This window comes from Amblyomma americanum, chromosome 5 (genome assembly GCF_052857255.1).
Source record: "Amblyomma americanum isolate KBUSLIRL-KWMA chromosome 5, ASM5285725v1, whole genome shotgun sequence".
Classification (NCBI taxonomy): domain Eukaryota; kingdom Metazoa; phylum Arthropoda; class Arachnida; order Ixodida; family Ixodidae; genus Amblyomma; species Amblyomma americanum.
This window is the reverse complement of record NC_135501.1, coordinates 184,070,128-184,088,605: the sequence shown is the minus strand read 5'-3', so window position 1 is coordinate 184,088,605 and position 18,478 is coordinate 184,070,128. Positions and strand designations below refer to the sequence as shown.

Below are 18,478 nucleotides of genomic sequence, written 5' to 3'. Positions count from 1 at the left end.
TTGTTCCCCGTGTGCACCCTGCAATGGCCCCTTCCTTTCTCTATAAGCTCCACACATTTCATGCAGTCAAGTGCTGCACTCAATATTAAATGGATGCATTTTGCTATGAACAAATGAATGCCTATCCTTGTCTTTGGGGGCAATGAGAAGGCTGATGTAAATCTGAAGTGGACCACATTGGCCCAGATGTCTAGCAAACTTATCAGTTCAACTGCACCATTTTTGTACACGAAGAATGCCAAAAAAAAATAATGAACGAAAGCCCCATTGTGGTTTGAAAACTAAAGCCTTTCCACCCCATATTTTCTATTCTACAAATGTGACTGGCCACACTATTAATTCGACCTGATACTCACTGCAATCTAACAGCCACCCAAATCACTCAAAAGATCGCACTCCTTCGCACTGCAGACACAACTACCTCAGCAGGCCATCATATAGTGCATTCATGCAACCCTTATTTGACCAAACATGCTAAACCGCTTCACCTAAGGGTCAGTTCTGCACACAATCCTCCGTGACTTGGGTACATCTCAACCCTGCCCGGCACTGCAGTTACTTCAGCTTCCACCAAATTCCCACGCCTGGCCGTTCACTTGTAGAAAGCTTCACTACCTCCCATCAAGTGGCGGCACCCAGGACTCAATGTTTGCACTACATAGCAAGCGAGCTCACCCCACTCAGAGCCATCGCCCTGGTTACGCACACCTTCCCGACCGCCCTCGCCCGAGTCGGGACCAAGGAAGTCGAACTCTGTTAGCACGTTTTCCGTGTCAGCTTCCCCTAGGTCGTCCCCAGATCCTAGGACCTGCAAAGAGGTGGCACAGCAAGTTCAATCACAACCCTCAGAAGCCTAACCTATGAAGAATCACACTCGCCAAGAAAGAAACAATGAGGTGAATTCAGATTACAGTGCAATACTGAAGGATAAGTTGTAAGAGACACTGCCACACCAGCCGACTATGCTCAAAGCATTCACTTCTATAATGACTTCCGTAATGAAACAGAGAAAATGTACATTAACTCTATCAAAGCTTGCATGAGCTGACGCATTGGATGCAACAACAGCACATGTGGTTTTGGCCATCATGCTGGACTGCTATATGCCAACTTGACCTAAGAAGTCGCATGTCTAACTGACAGTGATGGGACAAATGACAGGGAATGCTACGCACCTTTGATTTGATTCGCCTGTTGTCCATCCGCTCCTCCGCCTCGTCGTCCGCAGACACTGCATCTTCCATTTCGTCACTGCATCGAACCGTTCGGAAGCCTAGTTACATTTTTTGTCACGGATGCTATCACAGACAAATATGACAAAATGTGCACTAGAGGCAATCCAGAGACACAAACAGCAAAGCGGATAGCTGAAGCATTGTTCTCACTACCATCAATTGAGTAACTCCTACAAACCAGCTTCAGTGAAATAAAATGCAAGGGAGAAAGCACTGCTGAATTTCAGAAGTCCCCTCTAGACAAACATCTCGCTAAATGCACCGCTGCCATTCAAGGGATTTTGTTGCGGAATGCGACAATATGAAGTTAAACATTCCCTTCCTAGCCCTGAGAAAATGCACTGGACTCGCTTCAGAATGTTCAGGCGCAACTATGGAACCCATTACTGATGGAAGTGGAAATTGCTTGCTGTTCATAGCCGCATGCAGCAAAGCCCCGGACTTGCCTAAAATTATCCTCGTCATCTTCCATGTCAACATTTTCCGTGGCAAGGAAGTCAAAGGTGGCCAGGACCGAGGCTTCTGTGTCCAGTAGCGTGTTTTCCGCCACATTGACCATCTTCTTTCCTGGAACCCTGCACATCAATGCAATGAAAAAAATTTCAACAATTCTTGCCACACACTTGAAGCAAGGCGGGCATGCAAAATCCCGGCATGGTCCCCCCATTCCTCTGAGACCTGCTCGTAGGCAGGCGACACAGCAGCGCTGCACTCAGCATTGTAGCCTAACATTTCAATACCGGCACTTCTTTACGCGGTGAGTGCAAGTGCACTGCACTTTTTGTGCGCTTTTGTGAGACAGTTCTTCAGATAGCTCCTCAAAATAAGGCATTACAAGGTGCTCCCGCATCTGCTCAAGAGAGAAATGCCTCTGGTAACACCCAGTGACTCGCCATAGCCAAAATTATACACGTATCATCTGTCAAGTGCAACCCTTATCACCCGCAGTCGGGACAAACACAAGGGAGTCACCCTCAGATCTCATAATCTTCGCGCACAGTGGCACTTTCCTTTTCCCGCCACGACCAAGGAGGTGGAGACAAGCAGCCCGCCAATCACGATTAGCCGAATTCGTCTTGCACCCATCCCGTTTTTGAGTAAGCACTGCCCAAATTTGGGGGAAAAAAAGGGAGATTGGAGAAGAAGAATGATGCACAAAATAAATCTCTCAGAAAAGAACAGAAAGGAGAATTTCAAAAATTAATGGCAAGCAAAGGAAATAACTTCGAAGGCTGCTCGACTCCAAACCCCCCCAAGTCAAGGCTCGAAGGACCCCACTAGCGAAGGCAGATTGTAATCACTGGGCAACTCCCACTGCAGCCCGATCACAATGTGAGGACGCCTCAATGCCACCCGCCACCCAAGTCCAAACCGCCGAATACATCAGTGACGGTGCAACTACAGAGGCGTTTCTTTTCCAAGATTAAAATGCAGCAAGCCAAATCACATGGCAAATCATGTGGATGCATGCGAGAGAAAAAATGCATCGCAATACTCAAAAAGACAAAACTACGACATTCAAAATGCGGTTAATTTCCTGAAAAGACAAAGTGATGATTTGCTGCGAAGTTTACAGACTGTTTTGCGCTGGGAAAACGCAGCTAGCATTACCACAACCAGCCGTGACTGAAAACGCCTCTGAACAGCCATCTTTCAAATACTTTAGCATAGGGATGACTTCACATATTACCAAAGAGCCCTGACTACGAAGAAAATTACAATTCTAGAGACTTTCACGTTTGTCAATTGTCCCACCCTTTCAGCAGACCTCACAGTCTACAAAATAAGGGTATACGAAAAGAAAATAGGCTAGTTCAAAGAACAGAGGCGGTTGCACGCACCTCCTCTGCGTATCCGAGGGCCGCTTGATGGGTTCCCCTCCCCCAGGGGCAGTGCCCCCGCCACCCCCACCATTAATGGCCGGGTGGGCCTTGTCGTCGGGCGCGTTCCCAGAGCCGGCGTTGGCCGCAGGTCCTAGCCCCAAGAGTGTCCGGACCCGCGCCGACCGCACGTCCAGGATCGTGTCCGTGTAACCTATCTCCTGCAGGTACCTTGGAGGGGTAATAGAAAAAAAAAGTTGAAAAGTCATTCACATAATTTCATACATTTCCACATCAGCTGTAATACATATGTAAACAGGACGTAGAAAAAACATGTTCAAGGGTTCAGTTGATTAATCGGTCATATAACCCATATGACCCATTGGTCACGTCACCCGTTGGTCATGTGACTTTTTGAGAGAATCATGCGAAAGTGCTATGCGGCGATGTCATTACATACGGATGGCAAATCATGAGATCTCCAGGGGAGCTAATGCTGCACATAGTGTGCTGGGTGGATGCAAACTACCCGTGGCACAACACTGCACGGCCACAGGAGCCCAGGTAGAAAAAGAAAAGAACCGCCCTGCTCAACTGATGACACACACCTCATTAAAACTTTTATTTAGCCCCAAAAAATTCACCTAAAGCTAAAGAATGGTTCCAGACAAGCAAATACATCTTTTTGTAGTAGTTTTGTTCAGAAGATCACTGAAATTGGCAGGTGTTTCATAGCATCTACAAATGCTAATACCACTCCACTAGTCCATCTCTTCCAGTGGCATCCACACTTACACTCAGACCCACCCACCCCCCCTCCCCCCCCAATGACTAACCCTTTAGAACTTTGTGTTAACTAGCTAGGAGGTGTTAGAGGTTTCAATTCCTTACTCCATGTTCAATGCCAATTGGCTTCAACCTGTTTTTTCTTTCCATTTTTCAGATTTCAACTCTCCTGCAATCTGCACACCTCACTGTGCAATGCGCTTCCTACAGCTAATAAGGCACTAGTATCAGATACATAAGCAAAACCAGGTAAGCAGAGGGTTCCTCTTCCCGCAGAACAAGGTCGCACACGTCAGCCATCTTCTAAAACCACAAGGCCACACATCAGCAAGACAGGTCTCCCTGGACTCTGGCGACTCACTGCCTTAGAAGCTGACGCCCTTGCCTCCACGACACGTTGCTGTTGCTGGTGATGAACAGTTCGCCGTCCATGGGCTCTTCTGAAAAAGAGGGCAAAACAGAAACAAAAAAAAAAGACATCAGCCCTGTCGGAGCCAGGAGATTACTGCTGCTGCGGGGACCAAAAACTAGGCCAGAACGGTTTCTATGGCAATTAATGCTTCGAAGAAGCGGTCAAACAAGAGATAATGTGACAAGAGAGAGAAGCACGCTGATAAACACTGAAAATGTTTTTCTAGGCGGTTTTTTTTACTACCAGTGAAATCCTGCAGTCAAGACAAAGTTCGCCTAACGTCCCCGAGGAAGTGCACTGCCCTCTGCAAATCCCCCACTTTACCCCCCCACCCTCCCTCCTTTCAGGACAAATGCAAGGGAGTCACCCTCAGATCTCATAATCTTCGCGCAAAGTGGCACACTCCTTTTCCCGCCAAGGCCAAGGGGTGGGGACAAGCAGCCCTTCAATCACGATTGGCCAAATAAGACTTGCACCCATCCCCTTTTTGACTAAGCACTGCCCAAATAAAAAAAATATTGGGGAAGAGAAACGGCACATGAATTTGTGCCTCCAGAACAAACAGAAAAAGAAAAAAAACTGAATGGAAGGAGGCAAAACAACTGCCAAGGATGCTTGACCCCACAACCCCCCAGTCAAGGCTCGAAGGACCCCACTAGCGAAGGCAGATTGTAATCACTGGGCAACTCCCATTGCACGTGGACAAATGTCAAGCCAAATTCTAAACTCTCGCTGGTGCAGCCTCCCAGTTAGTTGCGATAAGTGGTTTGCAGTCCTACACAGTCCTGCAGTGAAGCAATTCTAGTGATCTGTCTCCCGCCATACGCATTTAAAGAGGTAATGTTGTATGTTCTTGCTGGAATTAATTTGGTTTGGTTTGGTTTCCGGGGGCTTAATGTCCCAACACTATTAGGGACCCCATAGTGAACGGCTCCGGAAAATTATACCACGTGATTCACAGGTTGCACGTGTCAGGCTTTTCAGAAAGTGCCCTACTTCACATGACAGGTTTTTCAGCTCAGTGTTACAATGCACACAGCAGTGAAGTGAAGCTTCACTCACTCGGCTTCACAACATGAATTTCACAAAGACTGAGCCCAATTCTGAGGCAAACATTTACACCAGCGATTAAGGTAAATATACGAAGTCAGATCTGCCTCCCATCACAGAATGTAATGTTCGAAGAATAGTGAAGCCCAGTGCAAGCACTCAGCCAACTTCATTTACACCGCACCTCAGTAGCACTCCAATGACTACTACATGACTGCTGAAAGAAGAGTCACAGGCAAGCAATTGATAGACACAATATTGAGAGCACAAGTTCAACCCACTTTCTGGCAAATAAAGCCTGTTGCAAATAACACACTGTCAAGGCTGGCCAACGCTACAAATTTTTAGCAGATGACTTAGCAGTGCTAGTTCCAATAAAATGTTGCACTTTCTGCGGCAACATTTCAAGCTAAACAAGGGCAGGCTTCCTCACCCTGCTGAAGCTCTACTCTAAGCAAACTCCACAGCAATGCCTGGTATCACTCGAGTGGTGCTTGTCCATCCACTCAGCATAAACACTGTCACCCAGACCATGACTCAGCCATACAGTGCAAGCAATTTTCCCACGCTGGTGAAACGTTGCAAACAATGCTGCCATTCGCTCATTCTTTCCAAGCACCAACTGGTCACCCTTCCGCAGTGACTCTCTTCCCGCAAGTGACATGGTCACAGACAAGAGTGACCATTTTACAGACTCGGCCAGTGGGCCCATGACATTGTGCGAAGAACTGAGCTCTCTCTGCCTCCAGCTTTACAACAATTTCCAACTCAGCAGGGCCCTGCCTGAGGTACATTACCTTTGTTGACATCGTCGAAGACTGGTGCCTTCAACTCTGCAGGGTTAGGATCTGTGTCGTATTTGAGCTTGTGAGACTTGATCCTGGGATGGGAAGTCAAGTGCATCGCAACAGAAAAAAAAGTGGTATAAGTGCATTACCACATCACCTAACATGATGGTCCAGCAAGCCTGCACCAGAGGGAGCGACAGCTGTCAGACAAAACTACAACTAAAGTTTGCCTTACAAAGTGCCCAAAGGGCACCTCCTCCACAGGCACCAAATTTGACAGCGAAGGTCAATATTCAGAATAAGCCGCAGTCAGCAACTGATAGGTTCCCATTACAATTTCGCTCACTGCATGGCCCCACATCACAAAAGCAACCCAGGTCAGCTGTCCAGCTGGGTTACCTGTCGGCTCTGGCCAATACTGTGACGACAAGATTACAGTTGTGAACTACTGGACTGAGCAAAAAGCAGTTTTGCCGTTTTCATCGTGGTTAAAAGCATCTTTCTTAAGTCAGTTCTCCTCAAATAATACTTCACTGAAACAGAATTGAACACCAACTCTGATTGCCTCCCTTACTGCTATTTTTTTGTTTGCTTCATAATTATGTTCGTACTGTGCAAAACCCAAAGGCGGGGTTTCACAAGAGGCACTGTCTGCCCACCCATTGATCCAAAATTCTACACAGACTGTGAAACGCAGCTGTCCAAAAACAGCACACACTCAATTCTGCTTCAGTCAAGCCTTGTGGCAAAGCGACACATGGCTGACTGCCATGACCTCACCGGCTCATTGCACCCACGCCCTTCGCAGTTTGCCGAGTTGCGACGAGACAAGAGTCGGCCAACAGACAGATCGTGGGCAGCCTACCACTAAAAATACGCCTGAACCCTTCGAACTTACATGATACACTCAAGAACGCTTCCGATTCCATTACACCCAGCAACTACATTCTTTTCGGAAGGTATGAAAGGCCACTTTAGGAGAGTGGTGGGACTTGTGAAGAAGCTTTGTCAATGCTTCGGAAGCTCTTCCAATTAATAAGAACAAAACCACTACTGCTCCAGGCTAAACATGTTATCTGCCCATGTGCAGTTGCAAGCTAAAGCTTATGGGATGCTTACGCCCAGAAAAAAAAAAAAAATTTCTTGCAGCACTATATCGTGGCTCGTATTTTCAAGCATTTCAGGCAACTGGCTAGCTTGACTGTGCCAAAATATTTTTCCTCCGCTCACCTGCATCCTAAAAACTTTTTCTGCCAACTGTGCTTGTGACAAATGCTCTTTAACCGATTTTGACTGCGACAACCAGTACAGACACGGAACAGGGGAGAGAGGAAAAGAATGGTGGGGAAGGGGAACGCAAGCGAGCGGCTTTTGCGACAAAACTATCACTTTTCAGATAGCGACTGCAGTCAGCGAAGTGCTACAAATAAGCGACATACTGCCTCACAATGGAAATGCCCCTGCTTGTGTCCTGTTTTCCACTCCCCGGCACGGTGCAGCAAGACCTCATGTGCTGAAAATGTGAAGTGCTATTGTTCCCGCCCTCGCCATTTCTGGGCTAGAAACGTGCAACGGGGGGCAACCCTCAGATCTCATAATCTTCGCGCACAGTGGCACTTTCCTCTTCCCGCCAAGACCAAGGGGACGGAGACGAGCAGCCTGCCAATCACGATTAGCCGAATTCATCTCATACCCATTTCCCTTTTTGAATGATCAATGCCCAGTTTTGTACTACTAACGAAGGAAAGAAAATGGGAAAAAATTGGCGGTGGCTTAGCTCTGGTTAAACCTGGAGTGACGCGAAAGCTACAGCTGGCCGAGTGGAACTTGGTCACGTGACCAACCATGTGACCAACCACGTGACAGCGTGGCGGCGCAGCCATGGCGTGGCAGCGCCGCCACACTGAGGGCTCGAAATGCTGCCGTAATGTAGCTACCGCTACAAAACAAAAGTCACAGAGAAAAGAAAACAAGAAGAAGTTAATTTAAAAGGTGCTCGGCTCCAAACCCCAAGTCCGGGCTCGAAGGACCCCACTAGCGAAGGCAGATTGTAATCACTGGGCAACTCCCGCTGCAGCGCGATTGAGGCAAGCATTCCTCAAGGTCACATCCATTCCCCGTTTGTGACTGGCATCGGTGAGCACTACGCAACAGGGGCACTTCCACTGCCCGTATCAATCAGAAATGAGTGCAAGCCAAACTTCAAACTAGACAAGCAACTGAGCACTCGAGAGATGAGAGCGCATATAGGTACGCTCACCTTAAACACAATTAAGACTCAGCCCCTTGATGAAGAAGCACGAGTTGAACCAGTTTTGTCAATATTATTTCTTAACTACAATACAAATACTGATGACACCAAAGCCAGGGACTGGAGGGGGGGGGGGGGGATAAATTATTGCCAGTTCAGTCACACCCACAAAGCTTAAAACACCATTAAAAGAGGTTACGAAAGATGAGCATTCTCCTTCTGCCCACAGAGTGCCAAAAAGCAGAAAGGAAGAGCCTATAGGCCCTGAAGACATGGTGTGACAAAAGAGCCTTCTTTGCCAAAGATACAAGGTGCACTCCATGCTTTTTTTGGCCCTCAAGTTTTTGGCTCTTCACATTTGTTGATGCTGTTGCTAATTAGAGAATGCAACAAATTCTAAAGTTCAATGATACATGCTTCGCCAAAAGTCTTCAGGCCGCACTGCAGTACAGTGGATGAACAGCAGCCGTAGAGACCAAAAGTCATCGAACGGTCAAGACAAGGGTGCTCCTCTGCCTACTGAGGGTTGAGATTTCCGGGGTCATCATCATCACACGTGCCCCACACACCCCATGGTAGAAAACCAAACTAGTATGTGGCCTGAAGGCTTTCGACAAAGGCTGTTGTACGTTTGAAAACCACAGTGATGTATTCATTGCGAATGCAGTCACAACCCAAGGACAGCCCTGACTGCCAGCATCAAGAGAGCTGACAGGCAACCTCATTCTTAATATGGACAGTGCACACCAAAGTAGGCTTGCGCAACAAGAATTCCCCAAGAGAAGGAGGGGGGGGGGGGGGGGGGGGGGGGGGGGACATCATACCTTTCCTGCTTGAGGGCGAACTCGAGCATCTTTATTCGCCTGATGAGGTCATTCTTGAGGTTCTCCTGTCCCTTGCGCTCCCCTTGTAGGAACGCTATCCTAGCCTGCACAAGAAAGACAGAAGAAACAAAATTAAATGCTTGAAAGCTAACTGTAAACAAGGCCTCAAAAGTCGTAATCAAGAAATCAACGAGGGCACTGGGTCCCTATAATAATAAAAAAAAAAGCTCTTGCTTACACCCACACCTTGCCACATGTTTTAAGATCTTGCAGCTGACAAGACTTTCAAGAAAAACACTTCCATTCTGTACTACCTGTATGGTTGCTGATGAGCCCATAAAGTGAACTGAAAGATTTCTGGAGAGCTCTGAGCACTGCAGGAAGCAAGTCAACTACCTAAAGGGGGTCCCCATCATGGCAGCATTTGTGGGAGAATTACTTTTCCCACTCTGCTTCCATTGCAGGCAAGTCACACTAATGAACTATGCAGGAAGCGACATCAAGATATGCTTAATTAAGAATTCAGTTTCCCTGCCCTGCAGTGGTGCGGCAACCTCAGCAGCAGAGATTACGTTCAAGCGCTGATGATGTGTGGCAGACAATTTTTTTTCAAAATGTACAGAGATCAGAAAGAACTTGGCATCCCACATTGTTGTGCACATTCAAAAATTATGCAGAAAGTTCGGTGTTCTAGCGTTTTGTTCGTTAGTGCAGCAAGCAAACAACTCAAGACAAAAAAATGCTGACTGCGAAGAGGCTGGTGCTGCTTGTGCCTCTCTTTTTTTACAAAAGTTTGCTGCAAACAGAGAAAGATGGAGGTATGCGCTCACTTCATTACATTCGCACTAATTTCAGTCCAAAATAGAGGCTAAACAAATGTTCCATGTGCCGTATAGCCTTTATAACACTCACCACCAAGGTATATGTTGCTAAAGCAACTTCACGCTCTGAAAAATACATACCATACATATTACTTTTAGCAAAAGAAAAAATATGGTTCACAATCAGATTGCATCAAAGCAACATGTAGAATTAAAACTTCCAGTCCATTGGTACGAGTCTATTAATGAAGCTACAGTTACAAAGACCCCTCACACAAAAGCGCTCAGCCATTCTGCTGCGTATCCAGTTAGAAGAAAACCAGGGACCAACATGGGCTACTGAAGGAGTTCTTTTATCACCACGCACATAAAGTGCCATCAACACGAACCACTAAGAAGAAGAGTTCAGCTCGTAAACAACCCGCCCACCCTCCCAAAATTTCCCCAGGCGCGCACACACAGACCACCGGTGCCTGTTCCTAGAAGGGCCAGAGCAGCGACACGGAGCCTTGAACCGTTCCGCAAAAGCCGGGGTGCCGTTCAACCCGCAAACTCTGCAGAAAGCGTCGTCGGCTGTGTCGAAAGAACAAGCAAGAGGGCTAAAACGAGGGGCGCAGTCAACTCGCCACACGGGCACAGTGCCAAATGCAGAGAAGAGAAAAATGAAGTGTGCAAAGAGTAGAATGAGGAGAAGGCAGAGGGGAAAGGGAGAGGGACGGGAGAAAAAGAAATAAGTAAGCTGTCGTGTGAGCACGGGACACTGTCTCGGGGACTGCCAAATGAACGAACCACGTGGGCGAAGGGAGGGGGAGGAGAAGGATGCCAACCTTGGCCCGGCTTTCTCCTCCTCCGCAACACAGATGCGCCACGGCGGGAGACAAAGTGTCACGCACATGGCCGTGGGTCTGCAAACGCTCAAGAACTCGGAAGCAGGTGTGGCGAAAGGGGGGAGAGGAAATTTGTCATGATGACGTCTGTCTGCCGTTTGCGACATTCAGAGAGAAAACGAGATGGGGAAAAAAAGATGGCAGAACTGAGTGTCTCCGCAGACTAGCGTTAAAATTTTGGCAGGCGAAAGATCATGACCATTCCTCCAGGGTAACGAAGCATGGTGCCCTTGGACCAACAACCCAGCCACAAACCACAAGCCGGCTTTTAGTCACTAAACAAAATTGCATAGTAGAGAACCCAGGAAAATATGTATTCACACAGGACGTGCCATTTAGCTTATGAACAGCAGGTCCAAGAAGCGTCGTACCTGAACTGGTATGAATTCCCTGCCAGCCAAGGAGCACATCAGTTTGCAGAACCAATGCTGCTCTGTAGCTCACTTGTGTTTACAAGGCATCTCAACATCCTCTCTGCAGAATCTGCACCTAATGTGTTTTGAATGCATGATGTTTATTTTGACAGCTATAGTTGTTTTCATGGGCGTTCCCAAAACTGGATGTATGGGCCTTTGCAGCAAAGCAAGTAAGATCAATCATGCAGCAAGTTGCTCCCCTTCTGCCAATGGGCCACTGGAAACTAAAATGTCCTTCTTGGAGCAAACTAACAAGCTATAATAATATCAATTAAACACACAATTAGTAATTCTGCCTGTTTTCAGCTCTGACAGGGAGCATTGTAAACAATTTCACACATGCTGATAAATGGTAACCTTTCATCATCCTTCCTTGTGCAGACACACGTTATCAATGCGTCACCGTGCTTTCTGCACACAATGGGATGTTCACTGCCCTATCAGAGGAAACTTGCACCAAAACTACAGCCTCCGGCAAAAGTTCCCAGACCAGGACATTCACAACTGTAGAGTGTGTATAGCCACACAAACATGCCGTTATAACTGCAACTGCCCACTCAGATATATGATGACAAGGAACTCTGCAATCATTGACAACTCAACAAACAAAAACAAGACTAGCATAAGAATTGGCTTAGAAGAGGAAAGAAAAGGCGCAGTAACTGCCTCATTTCTTGGTGGACACCTCAACCACACCAAGAGGGAAAGGATGATTGAGAAAGTGAAGTAAGGAAGAGAGAAAGAGGCCCCAGAATAATTTTAAGCCACCTGGGACTCGAGCGTGCACTGACAGCACACAGGACACGGGGTGCTTTTCTCTGCTTTGCCTCCACCAACAAATGCATGCAACTCCTTTGTGGGCACATGCCTGCTGGCCTAAGAACCAAATTGAACTTTTGCAGCGTATGGTACGCTGCTCTGAAATGTGGACAAGTACAACCAGCAATCAGCGGCCCATAGCATGCGTATGAGCGCAAAGTTGCGACACAAGCAGGGCTTCAGTACGCTGCCCTTTCGTGTGCGTGGGTGGTCACTGGTGGAAGACTTCTGCAGGCAGGAGAGGCTTTACAGCCCGGGCACCTGCTGTGTCACACTGCAACAAGCTAGCTTTCAATGGCCAAGTGAGTGCCATTCATATAGATAGCACCGTGCCCACCTCTTGGCTCTCACAAGGATGAGTCGGGCACCAAAATTAACTCTGCTGTGAGCGAATGTTTCCACTGCGTTTGTCCACAGTTACCAACCTTAAATTTTTTTTTTACTACTAAAAACTATGGGGCAGTTGCATGCACCTGGCGGCCGCCGGCTCGAGGGGACCCGGGGCCTCCCAAAGCTCAGCCAGTGTTCTACCTAGGAATCTTCCACCAACCATAAGCCCTGACTTGAAATTCCAAGCCAAAATTGATCCACCACTGCGTACAGGGCTCCCAAGTGATATTAAAACCTCAAAGCACGCATCACAAGCTCGGAGGAGTAGCCCCTTGGCACAGTTCTCGCGACAAGGCACGCCGGCCGGCTGCAGCATTGGTCTAGCTTCTGTTTACTCCACCCCCCCACCACCTTGGAAAACAATGACACGCACACAGCCTATAAGCAAACCGTTACGCGCACACAGATCAGCAGCCGGCGTAACGTCGGATACGGCCGACAGCATGCTTGGTGGTGCATGTGGGAAGATCGGACCGATCGATCGAACCCTTCCCCTTCCGACCCCCTCCTCTCCCCTTGCTTACAAATATGGCCGACGGCAAAGAGCAGAAGACAAAAGAGGAGGCAGCAGCAGGCGCGCTCAATGAACCGCGCTGCTGCTCGGGCTGGCCGCGTGCTCCAACGGTGCGGAGAGGAAACGGAAAGCGCGGACCGCGTCCTTTAACCGCCGACGACGACCTTGGCGACCCCCCCCCCCCCCCCCCCCCCTTCTGCATACGTTGGCTCCGCTGGCCACCCACCATCACCGGGCCGTTTTCACGCAGTGCAGTTTTCACGCATGACTTCGCCGGCGGCCCGCGACGCGCGCCGACGACCGCCGCACCGCGGCGCTGCGCGGCTCTGCTGCACTCGCACCGAGGTTACTAACCAGTCGTGCTTATTTAAACCCACGACACACATTGCGTAGCTGGACTACCACACCGCCCAGGTATCACAATTTCGGTGGTCCGATTGGGTTGGAAGGTTTGAAAACACGATCGACCAAGTGGCCGCCGCGGTGGCTCAGTGGTTACGGCACTCGGCTGCTGCCGACCCGAAAGACGCGGGTTCGATCCCGGCCGCGGCGGTGAAATTTCGATTGAGGCGACGAAATTCTAGAGGCCCGTGTACTGTGCGATGTCAGTTAACGCTAAAGAACACCGGGTGGTCGAAATTTCCGGAGCCCTTATTCCCTACGGCGTCCCCCATAGCCTGAGTCGCTTCGGGACGTTAAATTTCCCATAAACTAAACTAAATTAGTTGGGCCAAAAACTCGGAGGTTAGCGCCGACTGTCGCGGCACCTGTGATCAGTTGCTGCTTTCAGGACGTTGATAACCGCGGTAACATAATCAGCGCGACAGACAGATGGAGTTAAAAACGTCAGATTGTAACAGTTCAAACAGTAGGTTAGGAGCTAAAGAAGCAACACGTTTCATCGCCTCTGAAGTTGACCACGAACGGGGGCAGCTTTTATTGGCCGCTCCTAGCTGGCGCCTCCGTCTGCTAATCCCCACAAAGCGGGCACAGGGAGAAGAGGCCAGGTTTCAGAGAAGCTCAGCTTCGAATCTGTAAGGAACGGACCCTTAAGGACCGCTCCACTAGCTCCCTGTAAATATTTTGAAAATAGAGTTTTTCAGTCAGTCAGCTTCGAATCCGACTGATATCAGGAGCGATCACAAAGCTCTACCACCAAAGTTCTCGGTTCATTCATTATTACAGCGCAAAGACGGCACAGACGGCCGTCTTTGCGCTGTAATAATGAATGTAGGTAACCAACTCGCCCAAAATGTATTATGGAAAGTTCTCGGGCCTGCTGTGACGGCCAACGGCGCGCTTTCAACGACGAACCGGAAGCCATAACGCCTCAAAGGCGCGCGCGGGTATTATTACACTGCTGATCGGGTATATCGATCTGTGGCAGACGACACAGCCAAGTTTCGATTTGGCGCTTTTTTTCCCCTCCCTTTTCTGCCGCCCACAAACATTTTCCCTCCCCGTGTGGACGACAGCGAAGAGTCGGCACGGTGCGGGTCAACCGTTCGCTCATCTCGAGGTCGGGGCGTTATCTCTCCCTCGGAGGACACTGCCGCACGGGGTGGGGGGGGGGGGGGGGGGGGGGGGGGGACAGATAACTGCTGAAGATGCGACTACTGCACACAGATACCATGCACGCACACAAACAAAAAGAAAAATGCAAAAAGCGTCGAAAAAGAAAAAAAAAGGCACCGTGCCACGCCAGTCTGTGCCCCGCTCAGGGCCGAGAGATGTCGGGGTGCACATTGGGTGTGTGTGTGTGTGTGTGGGGGGGGGGGGGGGGGGGGGGGTAACAGGGTTGGAGAGACGCCCCAAACACCAAGAAACTTTTCCGTAACCCATGCAACAGTGTCGGCTGTGAATACGACGAAGCAGACATTAGTGGCGAGAGCTATATTAAATGCGAATGCAGCTGCGCGTTTCTGTTAACTTGCACTGACGTCATCTCAGAAGAGGACCTGTTTTTCCCGAACTCCACCTCCATCGAAACCGAGCCTCCGAAAAGCCACCGTGACGGGTACCAGGGAGAAATGTCTCGCTACGCTTATTCACCTCCCCCCCCCCCCCCCTTTTACACCCGTTCCCTGCGTACAAAGCACCTAGCCGAGAACAGTGACACAGCCAGGTCAAATCAGAAAACTCGCTCCCCTAAATAATAAGTAATAAAAAGGTAGCGGTAAAAAAATCGATATATCTGTCCACGTGCACCTGGCGCAAGCGCGGTCCGCAGCGCTAGCGGACCTCTCTGCACCTGTTCGCAACAGTGCAAAGAGCAGGTGTTTTCGACTCCGAGTGCACCCGACGTTTGAAACGGCGCCTATTGGGTTTCGTTGGAGTGCGCGACTCGAGAGACACGGCCGCACCACCCCAGCAGCAGCAGCTGACAACGGAGCGGAGATTACGCGAAGACGGAAGAGGACGCAAACACCCGCCGACGCGGAGTGTAGTCACGACGGGCCTGACTCACACACACGGCTGGCGACAAGATAGCACGGGCCACCAACACAACAACACACACACACAGCTGCAGCCAGCCAGCCACCTTTGCTATAAAAAAATGTGGCGACCGCCGCGCTAAAAGCCATGCGCACGAACAGGAACAAGCGCGTCGTTAACGGCATTCTGCGGACAAGGTCCTTGTATTAGCGCCTTTTAAAACAGTGCAAATAGAGAGAGGGACAGGCTTCTGTCGTCCATGTAATGCTTTTCGCATTTCAAGAGCTGCGCTAAATGTTCACGCGTTCGACAGCAGCTCGCAATCAACTGGCCCCCCCAAACGCGTACGCTCCAAGAGCGTCACTGTCTCCCCTGTCCGATATCGCCAGGACAAGGGCGCTATATAGTTTGGTTCGACATGCCAATGGAACAAGGACGAGACTAACGACAATACATCACGCACTATATACATATATACGTCCAACTTTTACGCACACACAAAAAAGGCTGACAAGCATCTTTCACAGACCGCTTAAATAATCCCTTGTACTTGGCAGACGGCTGAATACAGCTCTTGTTCACCGTTTGCGTGGAAACGCAGGCTTTGTTCAGAAGAGACGAGTGACGCGCACACGTTGCCGTTAGTCTCGCGCCTGTCCCCGCCGCACTGCTCACACACGCCCTCTATAAACAGAAGGGAGTAAAAAGGGTGTAAGCTGTCCTGTAGCGCACTCCATATTGTAAAAAGGGAGTGTGCTAGAGGGCAGTTTACACCTTTTTACTCGCAATATAGGGGTATTCGTGTTCCGAGTGATACTGTCGCCTCCAATATCGCCCCGAGTCGGAACCGCTCAAAGGAGTGGGGGGCGGGGGAGGGGGGGCTACGGCTCTAAGATGATACCCGCTATCACGAGCTGACCCGGCTAGTTTCCACACGCAAACTCCGCAAACACGGGAGACACACACACACAGGGGGGAGGGGGAGGCAAGTGAAGCGCAAACTCACTCGAGTGCGCGCCTCTACACATCACGGGAGCCGCCTCCATATCCTTGGGAACTGCGCGCCTGGTTACTGCAATATCTACATTCTGGAGTGGACAGAACCCCACGCTCGTCCCCCCCCCCCTCCCCTCCCCCCTCCATGTTCTGTTTACGTACTGTGCGGATGGGTTCCCCTAAGCTTAACAACAGCGCCACGTGTTTACATTCTCGCCGCGCTACTGCAACTACTTTTCGCTCATCCCAACAGGGTGCAGCACCGTAGATAACATCCAACAACACCGGCCTTATCGTAGTACTTCAATGCAAGTTTTACCCGATTCGGACAGAAGGCAGCCCGAGCAGCCACAACGGACGGCATAAAGCCAGGCATGTGCCACTAAAGGAAGCACCTCGTCGAAAGACAAAAAAAAATCGGAGGAGAAACTTAAGCTCCGCCCTTAAAAAAGATATACGACCCGATAAGAGTTACGGGGTGAACGCCCAGATATGCAGAATTGGTCCTTCCCGACTTTGCGTTCATAGATCCCTGCGAGTCCTCACACCTCTCCCGGCGCAGGGGTGCAGCGGCTAAGCGATGGCAGGTGCTGCTGTCGGTGGGACTTGCGCGACGGAGGGGCAACCCCCAGCGACCAATCGTTAACCGCCACCTGCCAACGGTGGTCAGCTTGCTAACAACCAATACGGTGGGCAGGTTGCGATGACGTCACAAGGTCACGTGACCCGGTTGCTCCTGCGGAGATTTTTCGCTCAACGCCGACGACGCCGGATTTTCCCCACGGCGGGCGCTTTACGCTATCGCGTTACGGGCTTGCGGCTAATCCGCGCTACGCTTGGACTGCTCCACGGCATGGCATAGCTTTATACAGCATGGGCACTGACCTCTTCGTTGCCCACCTTTTAACGCCCCCCCCCCCCCCCCCCCCCCCTTCTCCATAGAGCTTCACACACTGTTCGGGGAAACATCGTCCCCGCTTGCGAACGCACGAGTGGCTCCTGCGCCATTCATGCGAGCTCCGACCTGAATTGCCGAGTCAGCCCTGAATCCCACGCGTACGCTGAAAAAGTCCAGGGGACGTTTCCCCGCCTGCGGAAGAAGTTCCGCGCCCGCACACTTGCACACCCTGAGTGGACGGACGGACGGACAGCATCGAGTGGATGGACACGGGAGACCGTTTCACGGGAAGTCAGCTGCACTTCATGCATCAAAGAGTCGGGGAAGGAACTGAAGACGGGGGGACCCGTGGGGCGCTCCTCGACGTGTCACGTAAAGTGTCAAGTGCACGAAGGGACCTCGTTTAGTAACCCCCCTCCTCCTCCCCCTTAACACTTCGCCGGAAAGCGGAGGCAATAATAACGTGCCTGCAGCCAGTGGCCTCCATCACAGAAAGGCCCCGTCCCGCTACCAGAGTCGCGTGCTCCGGCATCCATCGCACAGGTACCAACGACGCGCCAGCTACGCAGTGCCGATCCACATACAACAAAGGACGCACACGGCGGGTGGGGGGTGAGAGGTAGGGAGAGAGAAGAGCGCGGAGGAGAAGGGGTGGTGGCGTCATGCCCCGTTTCCAGACCAGCTGCGTTTCGGCACGCCGCCACCCCTCCTCCTCCGCCTGCTCTTCCTCTCGACGGTGACGTCATCGCAACGACACCGAAGGTGAGAGACACGGTGAGAGTTAGGAAAAAACAAAAGAAGTCGGGGGGGGGGGGGGGGGGGCAGAATGCGCGGCCGTAAAAACGTGACGCGAAAACAATTACGACTCCGTCGCCCGCCCGCCCGCGCGGGTTCTCGCCCCTCCACCTCCCCACACCCTCACCACACCGCCGCAGAACCATCTCCGGCGAGCAGTGTTATTGCCGTACGCACGCGAGAGACATCACGCACGGACGACTGGGCGCTCAGCGCTGACGCCCAGATTTTTTTGCGCAATTATAGGACGACAACGGCATCAGAAGGGCAGACTTCGCGCTGCGCACTGCACTGCGTACGACGGCTCCCCGTACGGGGGGGAGGATTTTGGGCGGATGTA

At 50.4% G+C, this 18,478-nt stretch overlaps 1 protein-coding gene across 16 annotated transcripts in view; it reads right to left on the bottom strand.

The window, feature by feature from the left end:
- The window catches only part of Cka (Connector of kinase to AP-1), a 76,548-nt gene that overhangs the window by 26,637 nt on the left and 31,433 nt on the right, over positions 1–18,478 (bottom strand). For all 16 annotated transcript variants that reach the window (XR_013314994.1, XR_013314996.1, XR_013314995.1 and 13 more), the window contains exons 2-8: positions 9,167–9,270; positions 6,101–6,183; positions 4,203–4,281; positions 3,077–3,286; positions 1,682–1,810; positions 1,176–1,251; positions 676–808 (exon numbers count right to left, since the gene is read on the bottom strand). Coding sequence is in view for 9 of the 16 variants with exons in the window: in XM_077666029.1 (XP_077522155.1) it covers positions 676–808; positions 1,176–1,251; positions 1,682–1,810; positions 3,077–3,286; positions 4,203–4,281; positions 6,101–6,183; positions 9,167–9,270 (814 nt within the window). In the remaining 7 variants the exon portion in view is untranslated. The remainder of the gene's footprint in view (positions 1–675; positions 809–1,175; positions 1,252–1,681; positions 1,811–3,076; positions 3,287–4,202; positions 4,282–6,100; positions 6,184–9,166; positions 9,271–18,478) is intronic.